This window comes from Myxocyprinus asiaticus, chromosome 34 (assembly GCF_019703515.2).
Source record: "Myxocyprinus asiaticus isolate MX2 ecotype Aquarium Trade chromosome 34, UBuf_Myxa_2, whole genome shotgun sequence".
Lineage (NCBI taxonomy): Eukaryota > Metazoa > Chordata > Actinopteri > Cypriniformes > Catostomidae > Myxocyprinus > Myxocyprinus asiaticus.
Genome location: NC_059377.1, coordinates 33,210,678 through 33,228,304, shown reverse-complemented (window position 1 = coordinate 33,228,304; position 17,627 = coordinate 33,210,678). Strand labels below are relative to the sequence as shown.

Genomic DNA, 17,627 nt, shown 5'->3' with positions numbered 1-17,627 from the left:
TGCAATTCAAGATTTTACATCGGTTCTATTGGACCACCTCTAGATTGTATAGGCTGGGTCTTAAAGACACACCCACCTGCTGGCGATGCCAGTCAGAGGATGTAGACATAACCCATGTCTTTTGGGGCTGTGTTGAGATCTAGGAGTTTTGGTTGAAGTTTCAGAGTTTGGTGTGTGATGTATTGGGCACTCGGGTATCATTTTGCCCCAGACTATATAGTATTTTGGGCGATGAGGCGGTCATCGATATTGAAAATAGACACATAAAGAGTTGGGTCTTAACCAATGTCATGATCACCAGACAGATACTTTTAAGGGGTTGGAGGTTGGCTGGAGCGCCCTCATTTCAGGAATGGTGCTCGGAGATGGGAAGGGTGGCGGCCTTTGAAGAAGGGTAATTTAGAAGAATGGGGAAGTTTAACTTGTTCATGGAGAATGGGGCAGATATCTGTCATATATGGATGTGTGATCATTATTATTATATTTTGTATTTATTTGTTAAAATTTATGTTTGTGTGTGTGTGTGTGTGTGTGTGTGTATCATGTACGACCACTTTGATGTTGTTGGGGGCCAGGGTGGGATTGGGGACTGGGAGGGGAGGGGTAATAGTGGGGGTTAATGTTGATTCTGTGTATATATGTTTTGTTTTCTGTGTTCAAATATGTGAATCAATAAAATATTTAATCTGAACAAAAGAGTACTGTTTAAGAATAGGACTGAATTCATTTAGTTTACATAAACATTAGTAGTAATAACACTTAATGGAAAAATGTGCCTTTTTGGGCTCTCTAATTATGTAGCCTATAAATAAGTTGTTCCAATAACTATATACATATGTGTATATTGTTAGAGGAACAAGTTAATTACCCTCAGAAAAAGCACATTTCAGCATTTCATTCCTTTGGAAAAGTGAGCCTCACTGGACCAAAACCGCAGTGACTATAAAAATATTGGCGGGATGTTCCTAACTCACATCTTCTGTGTGTTTGCGTTGGTAACTGTGCTGCTTTCATTTTCCACAGTCTTAAATAAGTGACTGCCTGAAGAAAAAACTGAGTTTGGACCTGACTGCCATGATCTGGTCCAGCTGTGATGTCATGTGCAAAGATCAAATGTACAACAAGTCAAACATGGTCTTTTTCTCTACCTTATTAATTGAGTGATAAAGTAATTTGTCTCACATTTGTGCCTCACAACAGGATCACAAGGGGGAGACATTTAGTTAGGCTTTAACATCTGGATAATTTTATTTATTTATTTGTGCACTTCAAGAATAGGATTTTAAAAAGATGAAAAGTATCTTTTTTTTTTTTTTTACATTACCATAAGAAATGCCATGTTTATTTTTTAAATTAATTTTATTTTACCATCACACCTGAAAGTATGGCCAATAAAACTATTTGGCAAATACAATCATTTACTTAATGAATTCTTCTTGAGAATTTGCCTGCTTTCAGAATCAGTATCAAGTGCCCAGCATCAATGCAAAGTAAAATTTGGCTCGTAATAGCACGTTTTCCAAACTTGTACCATTTCTGCATCATAAATCAGGGCGTTTTATGTAAGTGTGCATCTGTGTGTTTATGTGAAAGGGGTGGAACAGAAGGTTATCTTCTATTTTTCTTGCGTTCCAGCCTTGTTTATGAATTCACTGGCTCATGTTCTCACAAGTCTGGCTGAATGTTGGAGGAGTGGTCACTGGTGTGAACTGTTAGTATCAATCTGGTATGAGTTACTGTAAAGAGCAACGTTATGTCCCATAAACCTGATTTAGGATGAGTTACAGCTTGAGTGCATGTTCAAAGTCAGTAGAGACCAGGAATGCAAGGTTGTCAGAAGATTTCAGAACTCACTCTGCCTCATCAGTCGCATCTCCATGCTTTTTGAGCTAAACAAATACAATTTGATGTCTTATGAGTTGTATCTGTTTGTTTTTTGTGGCAATAGGGAGACATTCTGTCAGTTTGAGATTAAAACAAACAGCAAACAAACGGAATTCACAGGGCTTAATTTTATTGAAGTAATAATTTTTCTATCTGCCCATAGCAGGGAGGGGGACTTGCCTCCATCAATATTCAGATTGGGTTCATCAAGTCGTTAATCAGTCTTGAATATTTGGTTACATCCTTGGCTCTAAGGCCACTTTAGAGTAAAATTCCAATGTGCTGCAGAATTTGGCACCACTTGCAAAAATCATCACGTTCATATTGCAGCTTTTTCCTTTCCGTCTCTTCTGCTATCAGCTTTACGTTAAAAAGAAATATTCCAGGCGTCTACTACATCACACTTAGATGCTGAGGGAGGTGCCCAATGTGAGTATAACTGTGCAAGGGACTAAATGAGTATCTGATCTATATGTTTTGTAACTGTACTCTGAACTTGCACTATTTGAGCTTGTGATGCCTGAAGAGGTCCTTTTTATAAACCAAACTTGATACCTGTGTGTACATGTTTTTTACTATCCTACTCTTCAGAGATAGTATGTGTCTTACATAAGGTACAAGGAATTAACCTAAGGGTTTGCTGTCAAATTCCTTTCAAATGGCTGTAGTATTTAAAGCTGCAGTCTATAATTTCACTACCACTAGTGGCACCAAATGGAATTAAAAAAAAAAAAAAAAAAGATTGTTTACAAACTTTTTCCCCAAACACTTCAGCCATTGGTCAAACAAACAGGCAGTCCCGCCCCAAACACACGCCATTGGATTCAACAGTTTTGCTATGTTTGGTTGCTCAAACAAATAGGGCAATTTTGAAAGTGCCACAGTTTTTACACTCTTTGTAGTTTGTAAAACAACCTACGAATGGCTACTTTGCACACTAACCCTTAAAGGAATATTATGGGTTCAAAACAAGTTAAGCTCAACCGACAGCATTTGTGGCATAATATTGATTACCACAAATATAAATTTTGACTTGCCCCTCCTCTTTAAAAAAAGCAAAAATCAAGGTTACAGTGAGGCACTTAATGGAAGTGAATGGGAGCCAATCGGTAAACGTTAAAATACTCACTGCTTCAAAAGAATAGCCACAAGACATAAACAATATGCATGGTTAAAGGAGTTTAGTGTGATAAAATCACTTACAAACATTTTCTATGTAAAGATACAGCCAATTTTACAACTTCGTTGCCATGATGATATAATGTCAATAAACCCTAAAATGACGATTTAAAGAACTTTACAGCTCAAACAATTCACTAGTTTTAACAGAATAACTAATGTAAGTGCTTTTATAAAATTATAAGCTTTAAATTTCTGCCATTAAACCCTATAAAAAATTGCACATTTACTTCCATTGTAAGTGCCTCACTGTAATTTTTTGTGGTAATCAACGATTTGCCACAAATGCTGTCGACTGAGCTTAACTTGTATAGAACCCGGAATATTCCTTTAAATGCATGGGAATTTCACCAAACACTCTTAAATATTCCAGTCTTTAGAAACCCGGCACGTATATCTATCAAAAATGGTTTTACAAAATGCCCAGATATTGTAACATTTTCAAAATATTTTTAAGACAATTATAAAATAATAAAATAAAATATATTTTGATGTTTTATTTTTCATCTATCAAAGAGATAATGCAACAAATCAGGACAAACCTGGAACAGGATTCGTTACTTCTACACTGAAATTTCATGAGATGCAACTGGCTGTCAAACACATATTGAGCTACACATAACACATAATCTAAACATAAACTACACAAGTTACACATAAGCTAAACATTTTTAGGCACTTATTGAGTCTAAATAGATGCACAGCTTACATAATTTCAGTTGTACACCCAAATGACAATAGTCATATCATACGGTTCATGTGTTGTTCTTCCTGTAGTTTATTTCCATGTTGTTTCTTCATCAAACAGCAATGTCGAATGTAAATCAAGTCAATCACTGAAACATCAGCACCACCTTGAGTAAGAAATAACATGTATAATATGTATGTGTACACAGCACGCATATGGAATACTGATAATTCACCATTGTTGCACAGAAAATCAATGAGATTTAGTATTTATTTGTATGAATATAGTACTAATTTCTCTTAACAAAGAAATAAAGAAATAGATACCCTGTGATAGTAAACTTATATAGATATGAAATAATCATAAACAATATAATTTATGGAAGTGAAAAAAAAAAAGCAACAATGACAAGATTACAAACCTAGGGTCTGTAAAGGCCCTATAGACTTTTGGTACTTAAAACATTATAAAAAAATGTATTTGTGTTGCACTATTTATAAGAGATAGATTGAGGAATACTAAAGAGGTGTGGGCACAACTACTTAATGCAAAAAGTATTAGGTACTGGGGGGTGAAATGTGGTCCTGGGTCTCTAAAGACCCTAGGTATGCATTTAAGGGTTAAGCTGGGATATGCAAAAGTTTTTTAACATAAAAAAAAAAAATGCACACAGATGATTTTAAAGCAGGTAACACCTCATGCAATCCACCATTGATGGAACTAATCTAGAATATCTTTATAGATGAGTTACAATAATAGGTAGTTTGACTGTAAAGTATAACAGTTACTTCGATGTTTTACATTTAACTCAAACCAGTGGTTCTTATCTTGTCTGTTAAAGTGTCTCCATTCACCATTGCCCCAAGGCAGATGGGTGACAGCAGCTAGTCTCTTAACTCAAGCCCAAACAGGCAACAGCCCTAAGCTGCAATGTAAAGAATCCTCTATTCCTACCTATAATCTGCCTGCCATCCTTTCCCTGATAAAAAGAAAAATGGTCTCAGAGGTTAGGGGGCAAAAGGGCTCTAGTAACACCTTTGCGCTCAGGGAAATGATTCCAACTCTTCCTTACGGTCTTGGATTTGTCTTGGATGTGCACACACTTCAAAGTGGCTGATTAGTAATGTCTTGCTTGTTATTTTGGCTGATAAAAGGGACCTTTTGTTTGGGACCAGAGAGATGTATCCTTATTTTAAATGCAGCCTCTAGGAAGTGCATCCATCGCAACCACATATGCACAAGGGTTCTCTTGTGTTTTAACATTTTTGTCTGTCTGTGGTGACTTTGGCAGGCCTGCATGAAATCATGTCTTTGTTGTGACTTCAAGAGTATAACTCAATATATCTGTAGGACACTGAAAATCTGAGTCTCCTACTTGAGTCATAAAGGCTACAAAAGCCTTTCTGTGTGATTCTTGAAATGAGTCACATTTTCCTCCATGAGTGGGATTTCCCGGTTGGTGGATTTCCCAGCCCACCCCCCAAAACAGATGGAATACCCAGATGGAAACAGACCCTTGCCTTGATTTCTCTCTGGTTCTGAAGTTAATGACTTATTTCCATTGCTGTGCAAACTACTGGGGGTAGCACATACTTTAAAGTAAATTGCACATCCTGCACATGTGTCAGGGTGATTTGTACCATGTTCACATGCACAGGGTGGTGGCTTCCCTCGTTATTGGGCATGCGCAGATGTGAGCTGTGATAACCATTAATAATAACATGTTTTTATAGGTTGTTACAAGTGAGACGTGTCTTTGGGAATATTTGGGATTTATTGTAGAACTATGCAAGAAATGTGAGGGTGAATTTTAACAAAAACATGTCCAGGTCATGTTTCTCACCAAAATCTAAATAAATAAATAAGAAATTATATTTTGCTTAAAGTAAATGAATCCTATTATTATTATTATTTATTTATTTATTTTTTTTGCATTTTGACATTATTTTATTGACAGTTAATCACAGTTTCTCCCTAAATTCTCTTTACCATTTCTGCATGTTTCTCAAGACCAGGGGGCTGCAAGGCTGCTCTAGGGGGTCGGTAAAAAAATTAAAAATAAATAAATAAATACAAATTACAAAAATTAATTTGGTTAGATTAGGGCACGATGTTAAGGTGGTTTGTGCCATGTCAGGGGTCTTTTATCATTAAGGAGTGTGCACATGTGTGCGCTGCGGTAACCGTTAGTTAAACATGGATTTATAGGTTTTTACAAGCGAGAGGGTCTGTGGGCTCGTTTGAGAACTATGCAATAAATGTGTGGCTTTTTGCGCTTGTTCTCAGCAGTGCATGATGTGTTGGTGGTGGTGTTGTTGTTGTTGATGTCAGAACAAGTCGATATGGAATATTTTAAAAAGAACAATAAACCGTTCATGCTCTTAACCGTCTCTTTTGCTCTGTCACTTACACCATCAGATTGTGGTCAGACACGACTGGTGAGGGGTTTGTGTGCATTTCTCATACTTTTCCATGACTGAATGAGATGACAGAATGAGAGACCCCCTATTCCACACCACCGCCAAAAAATCACCAAAACAGTGCAGTGACTCACAGTCTTTGAATTTATAGCCTACAGTCAGGTATTTAGCAAGAAGTGTGTAAAAAGGAAGAGATGTAGAGAGAGGAACAGAACAAGAGGGGAAGAAAAGTGAGAAAGGGAGGGAAGAAATAGAGCGGGCTTGGAACACACCCACTTGTCTGCATGTGTCTTCTCATCTGTTTTCAGACACAGTACACCGGGCAGAAAGAAAGCGTTCAGGTTAAAAGAGATTGTTAAAAGTGAGCTTTGGCTCTAAAGCTAGAACAAAAGTGCAGAAATGGCTTTAAATCAAGGTTATAGAACATACTCCTCTGACAGTGTGGGCAGTGACTTGGTCTTCACAGAAGAAAATCATTACCAGGGGATGCTCAGGGCCATGGATGAAAGGAAAGGTACAGCTGAACTTCTTAATACTTCTGTACTTGTTATTATATACTTCTATACTAATACATTTATTCAAACTACTTGTAGTATAGAATATACTAGGATGCTTTTTCCTGTTTTTTATTTTAAACATTTCATGTACATCTCAGCTTTCTACAGTGTTTGATCAGTTTATTGTTCAGTATTAATTGAATATGTGCTCATACTGTAGCATTTTGGCCCCTTACACTATGTATTTTTATTTATATCTGTTTGACAAATAGAACACAGGCTCTTTGTTCAGACGTTATATCATACTGCATTACAATTGGCCTGTCACTGGAAAATTGAAATATACTTGAAGTCCTACCAACTAATGATGACAGAAAAGTGTAAGATATCAAATGGAAGTTGCATTTGGAAATTAAGGTTTTAGGGATCCAAAGGGAGGGGCCAATTCCAAGGCAGATCCCAATTCTGGTTTGTGGTCTTGCTTGGATACAGCACTGTTCAATCATTATAAAACACTTGATTTATTTTGAACTATAATTTATGTTGACATCTCAAGAACTGCTTGTAGCCGGGGGGCCTGGGTAGCTCAGTGAGAAAAGACACTGACTATCACCCTTGGAGTCACAAGTTCGAATCCAGGGCGTGCTGAGTGACTCCAGCCAGGTCTCCCAAGCAACCAAATTGGCCCGGTTGCTAGGGAGGGTAGAGTCACATGGGGTAACCTCCTCATGGTTGCTATAATGTGGTTCTTGCTCTCGGTGGGACACATGGTGAGTTGTGCGTAGATGCCACGGAGAATAGCGTGAAGCCTCCACACGCGCTCTGTCTCCACGGTAACGCGTTCAACAAGCCACGTGATAAGATGTGCGGATTGACGGTCTCAGACATGGAGGCAACTGAGATTCGTCTTCCGCCACTCGGATTGAGGCGAGTAACTACGCCACCATGAGGACTTAGAGAGCATTGGGAATTGGGCATTCTAAATTGGGGAGAAAAGGGGGAGAGAAAAAAAAAAAGAATTGCTTGCAGCCCATATTACTCCATATAGTAAAACTCCATTCCCTCTAGATATGCTTTCAGTTTTACGAGTGCAAAATCTAAGCTGCAGTGCCTCTTAAAACATATACCTTTCCTTCTGATCTTATGTTTTTCATTATCTTAGTTTCTATGGCATGGCACATTTACTAAGCTTTAATGACACTGTCACCTCAAGATATACTGATAGAATCAATGGCTTAACTTTTTCATTATAAGGCTCTAAAATGGTGTTGATTTTTGCATGGAATTTTAAATGCCTGTTCTGACCTTTGACCCGTTCCACCTTTAATTTTGTCACACATGAACTAGGAAGTCTGTTCTCAGGTCAGATCACAGACTTTTACTGTAAACAATCCTGACTAAGAACAGCACAGATGTTAATGATTGCACTACAACACACCATCTGTGTCTTGCCTTTTTATGTCTCCACATGTTGACAAATTGATAACATTAATTCCCTACACATTTTAAGTTGTATAATATCCTGTAATAAACTGATTGTTTATGTAAGATATAAAATTACTCGGTGGTTGACAAGTCAAATATTTATTGTTTAGTATTGGACTTCAAATGGGTCAAATGTGTGTCTTTAAAAGGAATTGGTTTTCATGGCAGCACAATCATTTGCAGAAACAGGAAGTGGTATAGCAATGCCAACTGGCGTAGTCACCATGGCAACAGAAAAACAACATACATCCACTGCAGTGTTGTTTTGTCACAGTTTAGCCTATCTGCATTATTTTATCTCATGTTTTGATGACTTGGTTGTGAAAGCTGGAAAACCCTAGAGACCTTATCACAAGCTTAACTGTGGAGAATATGGAGATTTCACAAATACACTTTTGTTAATTTTCTGTCATTCTTGTTGTTGTTGTTATTGTTGTTGTCCAGAAATATCAGCTTCGGCGCTTTATCTTGTGACTGAGAGCAGAAGTGCTTCCTCTGTTCTTTTCTAAAGCTCAGATTTTCATTTATGCTTGTCCTTAAACTACAGCTTGTCCTGAATCCTTGTATTTCTTTCATAAGAGCTGATGTTGAGTGCAGTCTCATCAAAAGTTTGTTCCAACGTCTAAAAATGGGGAAGTGTCATTTCTCAGAATTGGAGTCACTTTCTTATATTAGTCATGAATCATCGCAAACGATTATTGTGAAACAAACTTGATTCAGGTGGTGGTTTTAAACACTTAAATTAAGGAATTTACCATTGATTTCTTTCAGAATAAAAATATGATGATCCTGGTAATTCAGGATGAAGGTAAATGTGAACAACAGATGAAATTAGTGAACACATTCATTAACAAAAAGCAGTAAGATTGGAGAAGGATCATCCTCAGTTCACTTTTACCAATGGAATGTTTTCTTTGTGTTTAGACAAGCTGATCTCAACCGCTTATTTACTTTCTAACATGCTGAGGTGTCTTTCAAATTTACTCAGCACGTTCAGCATTTTGATAGTAAGATATCAGAAAGTCTTTGACTTGGAATTCTGCAATGAGAGATCACAAATGAGGTGCAGACAGAAATTCATATTGAAATGCATAAAATAAAGCCTTTGTTTCTCTAAAATAATCTCCACGCAAAACCGCAGAAGGTAATAAAAGTGCATTATTACCAAAGAAAAGAGAACCATTCTATGTCCATGTGTCAAAATAAGTGCAAAATGTTTTTCAGTACTTCTGTTATTTGATCTGTGTGACTGACAATGAGTTTTACTTGTCTTTTTGTGTTCTGCAGATGAACGGGATAGAGTACAGAAAAAGACCTTCACAAAATGGGTGAACAAGCATCTGCTAAAGGTATTGCACTCCATCCATAGTGACAGAAAATTATTTAACCAATGCAAGTATGTGGAATTATACAAAGTATACAGTTACTTTAAATACCTTTAGCAATCATACATAGTGCATAATCACAGTATTGACCGCATGTGTTATGCACATTAGTTTTGCGTGACTTTGACTCTATAGACAGATGAAAAAAAAAACAACATGACATCTGTGACATGTCATTAACACATCTGTCACACATTAATTGTGTAACTTAATAAACCCATGCATTTCAAGTTTAGGGGCATTTGCCAAGGTTTTTCTTAACTGATTAAAATGTATTAGCTTATAGGAGGCATTTTAAATCACTAACAAATTTTTATTGTCTAGTTTGTTTCTTTGCCTTTCAAAATATTTACTAAAGCATGCTTTAATCAAATAATGACTTGGTGCATAGGAAACGATTGATATGAGAGTGAATCATAGCAGAGAGCATTTTGCTGCATCCCGTACTGTATCTTAAATATCTCTGTTTTGCTCTTGACCACTGGTCACTACATAAATTCACTAGCAAAATGTATCGATAATGATTGAACATTGAACTGAATAACTCAAGAGATTGTTTAGAAAATAATTGGTACTTTAACTACAAATGACTCTGATGATAGGTGCTTGCTTGGAAACTGTAAGTATGTCCTAAAACTACACAGAGCATTTTGTTATTTGTCTATCATTGCATAGAAAACACCTGTTAAGTGCAAATGCAGAAGCAGTTGATGTGTGTGGAGAAAGAGAGAGAGAGAAAGAGAGTTGTAAGAATAGGCATCAGTTCTGCTGAATGCATAGCTGCATCAAGTTTAATTTTATTATCTATTCTTTATGTAAAAACATATAGCGACTGTGTGTGTAATATCTACTGCTGTGGAGATCATGATTGTTGAATAATCCTCCTGTACACACCCAGTGTACTGCACTGCAGAAAGGTTCTATTTGTTTATTTATGAGTGTGTGTGTCCCTCATTAAATGAGTGTGAGGATGAGTCATCAACATCTGGTCTCATTTTATATCAACAAAGAAACAGATAGTGTCCCTGGTACTGCTTGAATTTCATGGCTGCCCTAGAGGCACCCACAGTTCTTGCGATTCGGAAAAAACAAACAAATTATAAATTCAATGTTTCATGTCCATTAATTAATTAATTTATTTGGCAAGTAGTCTTGTAATCAACTGGATAATGAGCAGTCAGACAATCATTTTCGCAAAATAAACACCACCAGAACTCTGATGCAAACTGGAGGTGAAAATCAGCTGTTCAGCAATTTCTTTCTTCTCACACAATAACATAATTTCAATGCAAATCAATATTTCATGTCCATTTATTTTATTTATTTAGTTAGTAGGCGTGTAATAAGCGCAGCTTTGTGTCGAGGTCCTGATATTCCTGTCTGGGTTTATTTTGTGATAACAACTGGCTGACTGTACATTACTAAAGAAACTGTAGAAGTGAGAAATAACTTACAGATTTTCAGAGAAAGACAGCAAAAAGAGGGACACTGCACTGTAGATACAAAGACTGATGTGAGTGTAATGTTTTTAAGACCTTAAACATTTTGCCCTGTCCTTTTAGATAATGATAGTGAATATTTTATTTATTTATTTATTTATTTATTTATTCATTCATTCATTCATTTTTTATACAATGGCCCTAAAAAGTACTTGGACACACTTAGTAATTAATACATTTCATTGCATTATATGACAGAATATCAAACCAAGAGGCAGTTATTTTATTTTATTTTATTTTATTTATTTATTTTTTGCATTTCACAGAAAGAAGCTCATTAGGTTTTAAAATAATAATACAATAGATGTACTGTTCAAATTTAAGATAAAAGTATTTAGACACTGTCTGGTGGTCAAATGTCATTGGAACATGTTAATAGTTAATGTGATGAACTACACCTGTGGTTATTCTGCTGGGACACCTTTGTGAAGAGGAATTGACTTCATACATCCATTAATAATGACCTTGACACCAGTTTGATTAAAGTAATTGTTTAAAAAATTGGCTAAAAAAAGTAAAGTAAGTAAAAGGCCCTTTCCCACCTACTGCCCTGTAGTTTTTCCTTTATTAACTTTCTAGATGAGAACTCTTACGAGGAACGGAACACCCGAGGAGACTTTTCCCCTGTTGCATTCGCATTACCAAAAATTACCTCCATAGTGACGTAATCTAGTATCGACCATTTTTCTTCTGACAAGGTTGGAATGCATGATTCAATATAAACGACAACAATGAAATCAACAAAATGGAAATCAACAACACCGACGGAGGACGCCAGGATCTGAGTTACACATTTGTTAGGGCTGTTTCACATGAGCTTTGGCTGCATCTGAAAACGTAAGCAGCTGCCTAATCAGTTAATGGTTTAAATGAAAGGAAACTGGTCTCTGAACAGTTTAAAAAGCAACTTATTTCATCCTACCTCTGCCCCCGAAGGTAGCATTTTCCCATTTTCGGACGCAGTCTGTGTCTTCATGTTAATGGTTTAAACTGGGTGCGAGAGCTGTGCGCGTGGAGCTCCGTGCTGCTGCAGCTGCAGTGAGAGATGAGACGAGTGGTCAGACTACCACACAGCACGCGCTGAATTTAGTGGACAACATGTTGAAAGCACTATAAACCTATTTGTCAACACAATATTTTACAATAAAGGCTTTTATGACTCAACATAAATTACTGTACTGAAATACTCACTCATTGACATAAAAATATGTTAAGATATATTGATAAAATCAATATGACCTCTAAAACTTTCAATTATGTCTTGAATGAATTAGTGAAACACCGCGGGTCAGGTGATTTCAACATGGCAAAACACATTGAAAGGGGTGACCCGCACCATGTAGAATAAAACACTTTTTATAGGAAACTGTTATGAGTACAGTCTTAATCTCATGTGAGTGTACACCATTCGGATCAAACTTCACAAAAACACAATTCATTCGTTAATGTGTAAAACTTTTTAAATTGGCTTCAAACTTCTGAATGCACCTTTAATGTTGAACAGCACAGTATTTTGAAAGAAATCAGGTGAGTTCTCTGTCTGCTACAGAAAAAGAAAATTTCTCATTAAGCAAATATAATCAGAACAGATGCACTGAATTACAGTATGTCTTGGTTAACATTAAACTAAATCTGACAGGATATACCTCAGATTCAAAAACACTGCAAAGTATAATTCTCCCATGTATTACAGTTAGTGTGTATAGGCAATTGTAATTTGCACTATTCATTAACTTCAGACTGTATTCAATAGGTACACATGTTATCATCATCATCATCATCATCATTGTTATTATTGTTATAATGAAATGTTGGAGAGTGTCTTTCCTCTGCTTGCCTATAGATCCAAAGTCAAACATTACCAGCTAACATGTTTAAGGAGGATTTTAAAGGGGAAAAAAAGTTTCCAAAAAGAAAACAAAATCTAGTTTTAAAGAATAGATCATAATGGATTTATACATTTAGTGTGTCTTGTCAATTACTTATTCAAGGGCCTAAAGTTAGTGAGAAAAGTTCTAGAAACATTTGATGCCAGATGCCACTTGGTTTCATATTTTGTATCTAATACAATGACATCCATGCATTTTAAGTGTTACTTAAGTTTCCAGATACTTTTTTGGGCTACTGTATGTAAAGGCTGTTAGTTTGTGGGCAGCCTTAGCCTCATTTTCCTTCCTCTGAGGAGGGATTGGGTTTATTCTGTCCAGTTCAGATCCAGTTACTCAGAGGCTTTGCTGTGGGTTGTTAGTCTGCTGTAAGGAAATCCTTCTCATCTGGATGCAGCGGTTTGAGATGAAAACCTGGACGGCACCAAAACTGTTGGCCAACAGAATGACAGATTTTAAAGATTAAAAAAACTGATTTATTAAGTTTGAGTTTCCAAACTGGTGGTTTATTCATGATGTGCTAGTGATGTTATTTTTCTATTTCAGACTTTATATTGGCTTGTGCTCTTTTCAGTTACATTCAAAAAATGTGCTCTGTCTTATTTGAAAATACCTGCGGACAGAATAACCTGAAAAAGGCTCAACATTAAGATCTTCCAATGAAAGGTCCATAAAGACCTTTAGAATGGTTTAGATAAGCAATGTTCTTTTATCAAAACAGGAACCACATAAATAAAGGCACATTTAACAGATGTTTCTTTTTTTTATGGTTGAAACTTTAGCTTACAAACCTTTGAAATATAAACCCACATTATGAACCTGTAAACCAAAGTGTATAACTTCTGCACCACTAAGTCACCAAATGGAATTGAGAAAATAATGATTGCTTTCAAACAGTTTTCCTTAACACTCCTCCTGTTTGCAGTGTTTAAATGTCTATAAAAAGACAGTTTGACACTAATGTAAAAGGCTTCATTGGTTCATCAAATCAAAAGAGAACAATACATAATACAATAATCAAATATTTATACTAAGGAAGGTCAAGATTGATCTTTTACTCTTTGCACAACCCTCCACTACAATGAGAGCATTTGCAATTGCAACCCTAAAATGTATATATCTGGCAATTGGCTGGTAAAGGTTTACATTTCACTCACCAATTATTGAGTAGTATAGTAGTGGACTATTCAGAAGCAAGATCCTTTCACTGCGTGTTGAGAGTAAAAGTTGTTTCCGTGTAATGCGAGTCCAAAGACGAGATCCACACAACCCATTTGTCATTGAATAATGTTTCTTTTAATGCCCTTTCTATTCTCTACAGTCAGCTGATCAAAAACAACAAAAAATAAACAATTAATTCTAATCATGTATTGCACAGATGAGATAAAGCCATTCGAGTCCTCTATTGTTAATATGCCCTCATTTATATGCTCTATACAGAAATGCAGTTTTTGTTAAAGAGGCCATACTAGTTGTTCAACAAATCAATGTAAATACTTGAAAATAGTACAAATTATGCAAATAAACATGTAACAAAAAATAATATATGAAATATAATATCTTTTTTTATTGATTGAATACTTGGATTTGTATTCATGTTGCCAGCAGCCATATCACCGGGCAGCTCTTGCCTGAAAGCTAAGCTAAAGCTAAGCAGTTGAGCCTTGCCAGTACCTGGATGGGAGACCTCCTGGGAAAAACTAAGGTTTCTGCTGGAAGAGATGTTAGTGAGGCCAGCAGGGGGTGCTCACCCTGCGGTCTGTGTGGGTCCTAATTCCCCAGTATAGTGACGTGGGCACTATACTTTAAAAAGGCAAAGTCCTTCGGATGAGACTATTATTTATCATGGCCTCCTAATAATCCCCATCCCTGAATTGGCTACATCACTCTCCTCTCCATCAATAGCTGGTGTCTGGTGAGCATTCTGGAGCACTATGGCTGCCATCGTATCATCCTGGTGGATGCTGCACACTGGTGTTGGTTGAGGAGATTCCCCCTATGCTTTGTAAAGTGCTTTAAATGCCTAGAAAAGCACTATAAAAATGTAATTATTTATTAATTAATTATTTGTTCTTTTTAAAAAAATCTAAAATGTGACCAAAATGATGAAAAGTTAATAAAATATAATTAGTCAAATTTATATTTTCGTAATGTACCTAGTCAGAAGGTTCCCTGTATAATTAACAGCATTAGCTGAGAGAGAATTTCTTTCATATGTAAGCAAAGGGGACATTATAACTGAAATATACCCGATATTGAATCGAAATCGGAACTGAATCGAATTGAGAGCTCATGAATAGGAATTGAATCAGCAAGTCTGTATCAATACCCAGCCCTAATTTACACCAGCATCTCTGTTAGCTTCAGACTGTACTGTCATCAGTGTTATTTCACCTTCTCTCTCTCTCTCTCTCTCTCTCTCTCTCTCTCTCTCTCTCTCTCTCTCTCTTTGTTTCCCTCACTGTCTTTTCTAGCATACTGCACACTTCTCATTGTATTTTCCATCTGTTCCAATTCTTTCTCTTTTTTATCTCTTCATTTCTCATCCTTTCCTCCATCCTTCTCTGTCAGCACTGGAAGGCAGAGGTAGGTGGTGTCTGTGATCACACATTTGCAGAGTGACTAGTGTTATTACCTGAATGGGTTTCACATGTACCCTGGCTTCCTAGAACTAACATGTACCCTCTCCTCAGAGTGCTGAGTGAACTTCTGTCTTTTCTTGCATGAAATGCAATTTCTCATATGCTTTCTACCTATGCTGCCACACTGTACTTGTCTCCTTTAATGCTCACTGTATGCTCACTGCTTCTACTGCTTCTGTAGCGCTCACTGCTCCATACAGAATGAGTGTGGAGGAATTTTACATGTTATTTTCGGTAACATTTTACAATAAGGTTCCATTGGTTAACATTAGTTTATGCATTAGGTATCATGAACATACAATTAACAATATTTTGTTTTCAGCATTTATTAATCTTTGTTAATGTTACTTAATAAAAATACAGTTGTTCATTGTTAGCTCATAGTGCATTAACTAATGTTAACAAACACAACTTTTGATTTAAGAATGTATTAGTATATTGTGAAATTGAAATTACTTTTAAATCTATTAATTTTAGTTACTGATCATTGTAAATTTATGTTAACTAATGTCGTTAACTAATGTTAACAAATGGAAACTTACTGTAAAGTGTTACCTTATTTTCTTTATGTTACAGTTAATACAGTATCATGTACAGTAATTCAATCTTGCTGGCTATTAAATGCACAACAGTATCCTCAAATTATTTAAATCCTTGATTTAAGGAACACTAGATACCATTTCTATTGATTTAAAGGCGCAATGTGATGTTTATGCACCCACTGTAATATTGTGTCTCTATGAATTCTCATAACAGCAGGAGGCTTTTAGCATTATGCAGACATTACTTACTATGGATAAGTCTTTCATTTGCATTGTTCTTTGTTCTTCAGAGGTGACTCACACTTAAATTTGAATATGTAAAGACATTTACAAGCTTTGCTACTTCCAAAAAAAAAAAATATAATAATAAAAAAAAAAAAAAAAAAAAACAGTAACAGTTCATGCTCCTTGACAGTTAACAAAGCAGCACTTATTGATCCAAGTACAAATGGCCAGCCCTCTTATATGTGCTCCTCCGAAGTTTGCTGGGCTATCCCTGATTTTCATTAACTTTTTAACTGTTACATCATTATTTGTGTATAGGTTATGAATGACAAGGCTAGCCAGAGTAAGCTGCAGTGTTCTTTAAGGAATGTTTCTATAAACACTATTAACCAAATGATCATATTGAGAGCTCTTAGCGTGGACATTTCTGCATGAGAAAGGTCTGTCCATATGACCTTCACTCATACTTTCCTCAGACATTGGAACCATCTTAATAGTTGTGGCTTCTACAGTATGTTCCGTTTATAGTCTTAGTGCTCATAATTTAGGGATTTTTTGCTAAATGTTTTGCATTAAAAAGAATAAAAGAGGGTGGATTGAAGACATAAAATTGAATAATAGGTTAATTCATGTTCATCATAAATATTCTGATTTCATTTTTAGGCCCAGCGACACATCACAGACCTGTATGAAGATCTCAGAGATGGACACAACCTCATCTCGCTGCTGGAGGTGCTGTCTGGAGAGACACTGGTAAGTGTGTCAGTGCTGATCTGGGGTCAGATGTTCAATTCACAATTCCTGTTTAAACTCAGTACCAAACCTCACCAACATCTGACTTACCAACATCTGACTGATATTCTGCTTCTGCAAGGCTAACTTTTTCTCAACCTGGGTCTGCTCCCTTAACATAAACCCCCTTCATTTATTGAATCCTCTTGCTTCTTTGACCTTGTTATTTCATGTGTTTATGTGTAGTTACATTTTTAATCTACATTTGATTGGATATTTTTAGAATTTTCACACCCTCAGATTTTTTTGCATGCATCAAAGTTTATGTTGACGGTTGACATTCAGATCTGTATGACCAGTTGCTTAAATCACACATGGGTGCTTCTTTAACTATGGACAATTCTGACCCTGTGGGCTAGAAAATTAACACTCTTAAAACACAATTTTCACTCTCAATAGTTAGATATGCCTTAATGGAGAATTGTGGCATTATTTTCTGAAACAACAATATTTCTAGCACAATGACATTTCCACCACATCTCAAATTATGTGTTGTTTTTAAT

The 17,627-nt window shown here is 36.1% G+C and overlaps 1 protein-coding gene across 1 annotated transcript in view; it reads left to right on the top strand.

Moving 5' to 3' along the window:
• Nucleotides 1-17,627, top strand: part of LOC127424978 (uncharacterized) — a 187,662-nt gene that overhangs the window by 85,361 nt on the left and 84,674 nt on the right. The window contains 2 exon segments of the mRNA XM_051670551.1: nucleotides 9,441-9,502; nucleotides 16,996-17,085. Coding sequence (XP_051526511.1) covers nucleotides 9,441-9,502; nucleotides 16,996-17,085 — 152 coding nt within the window.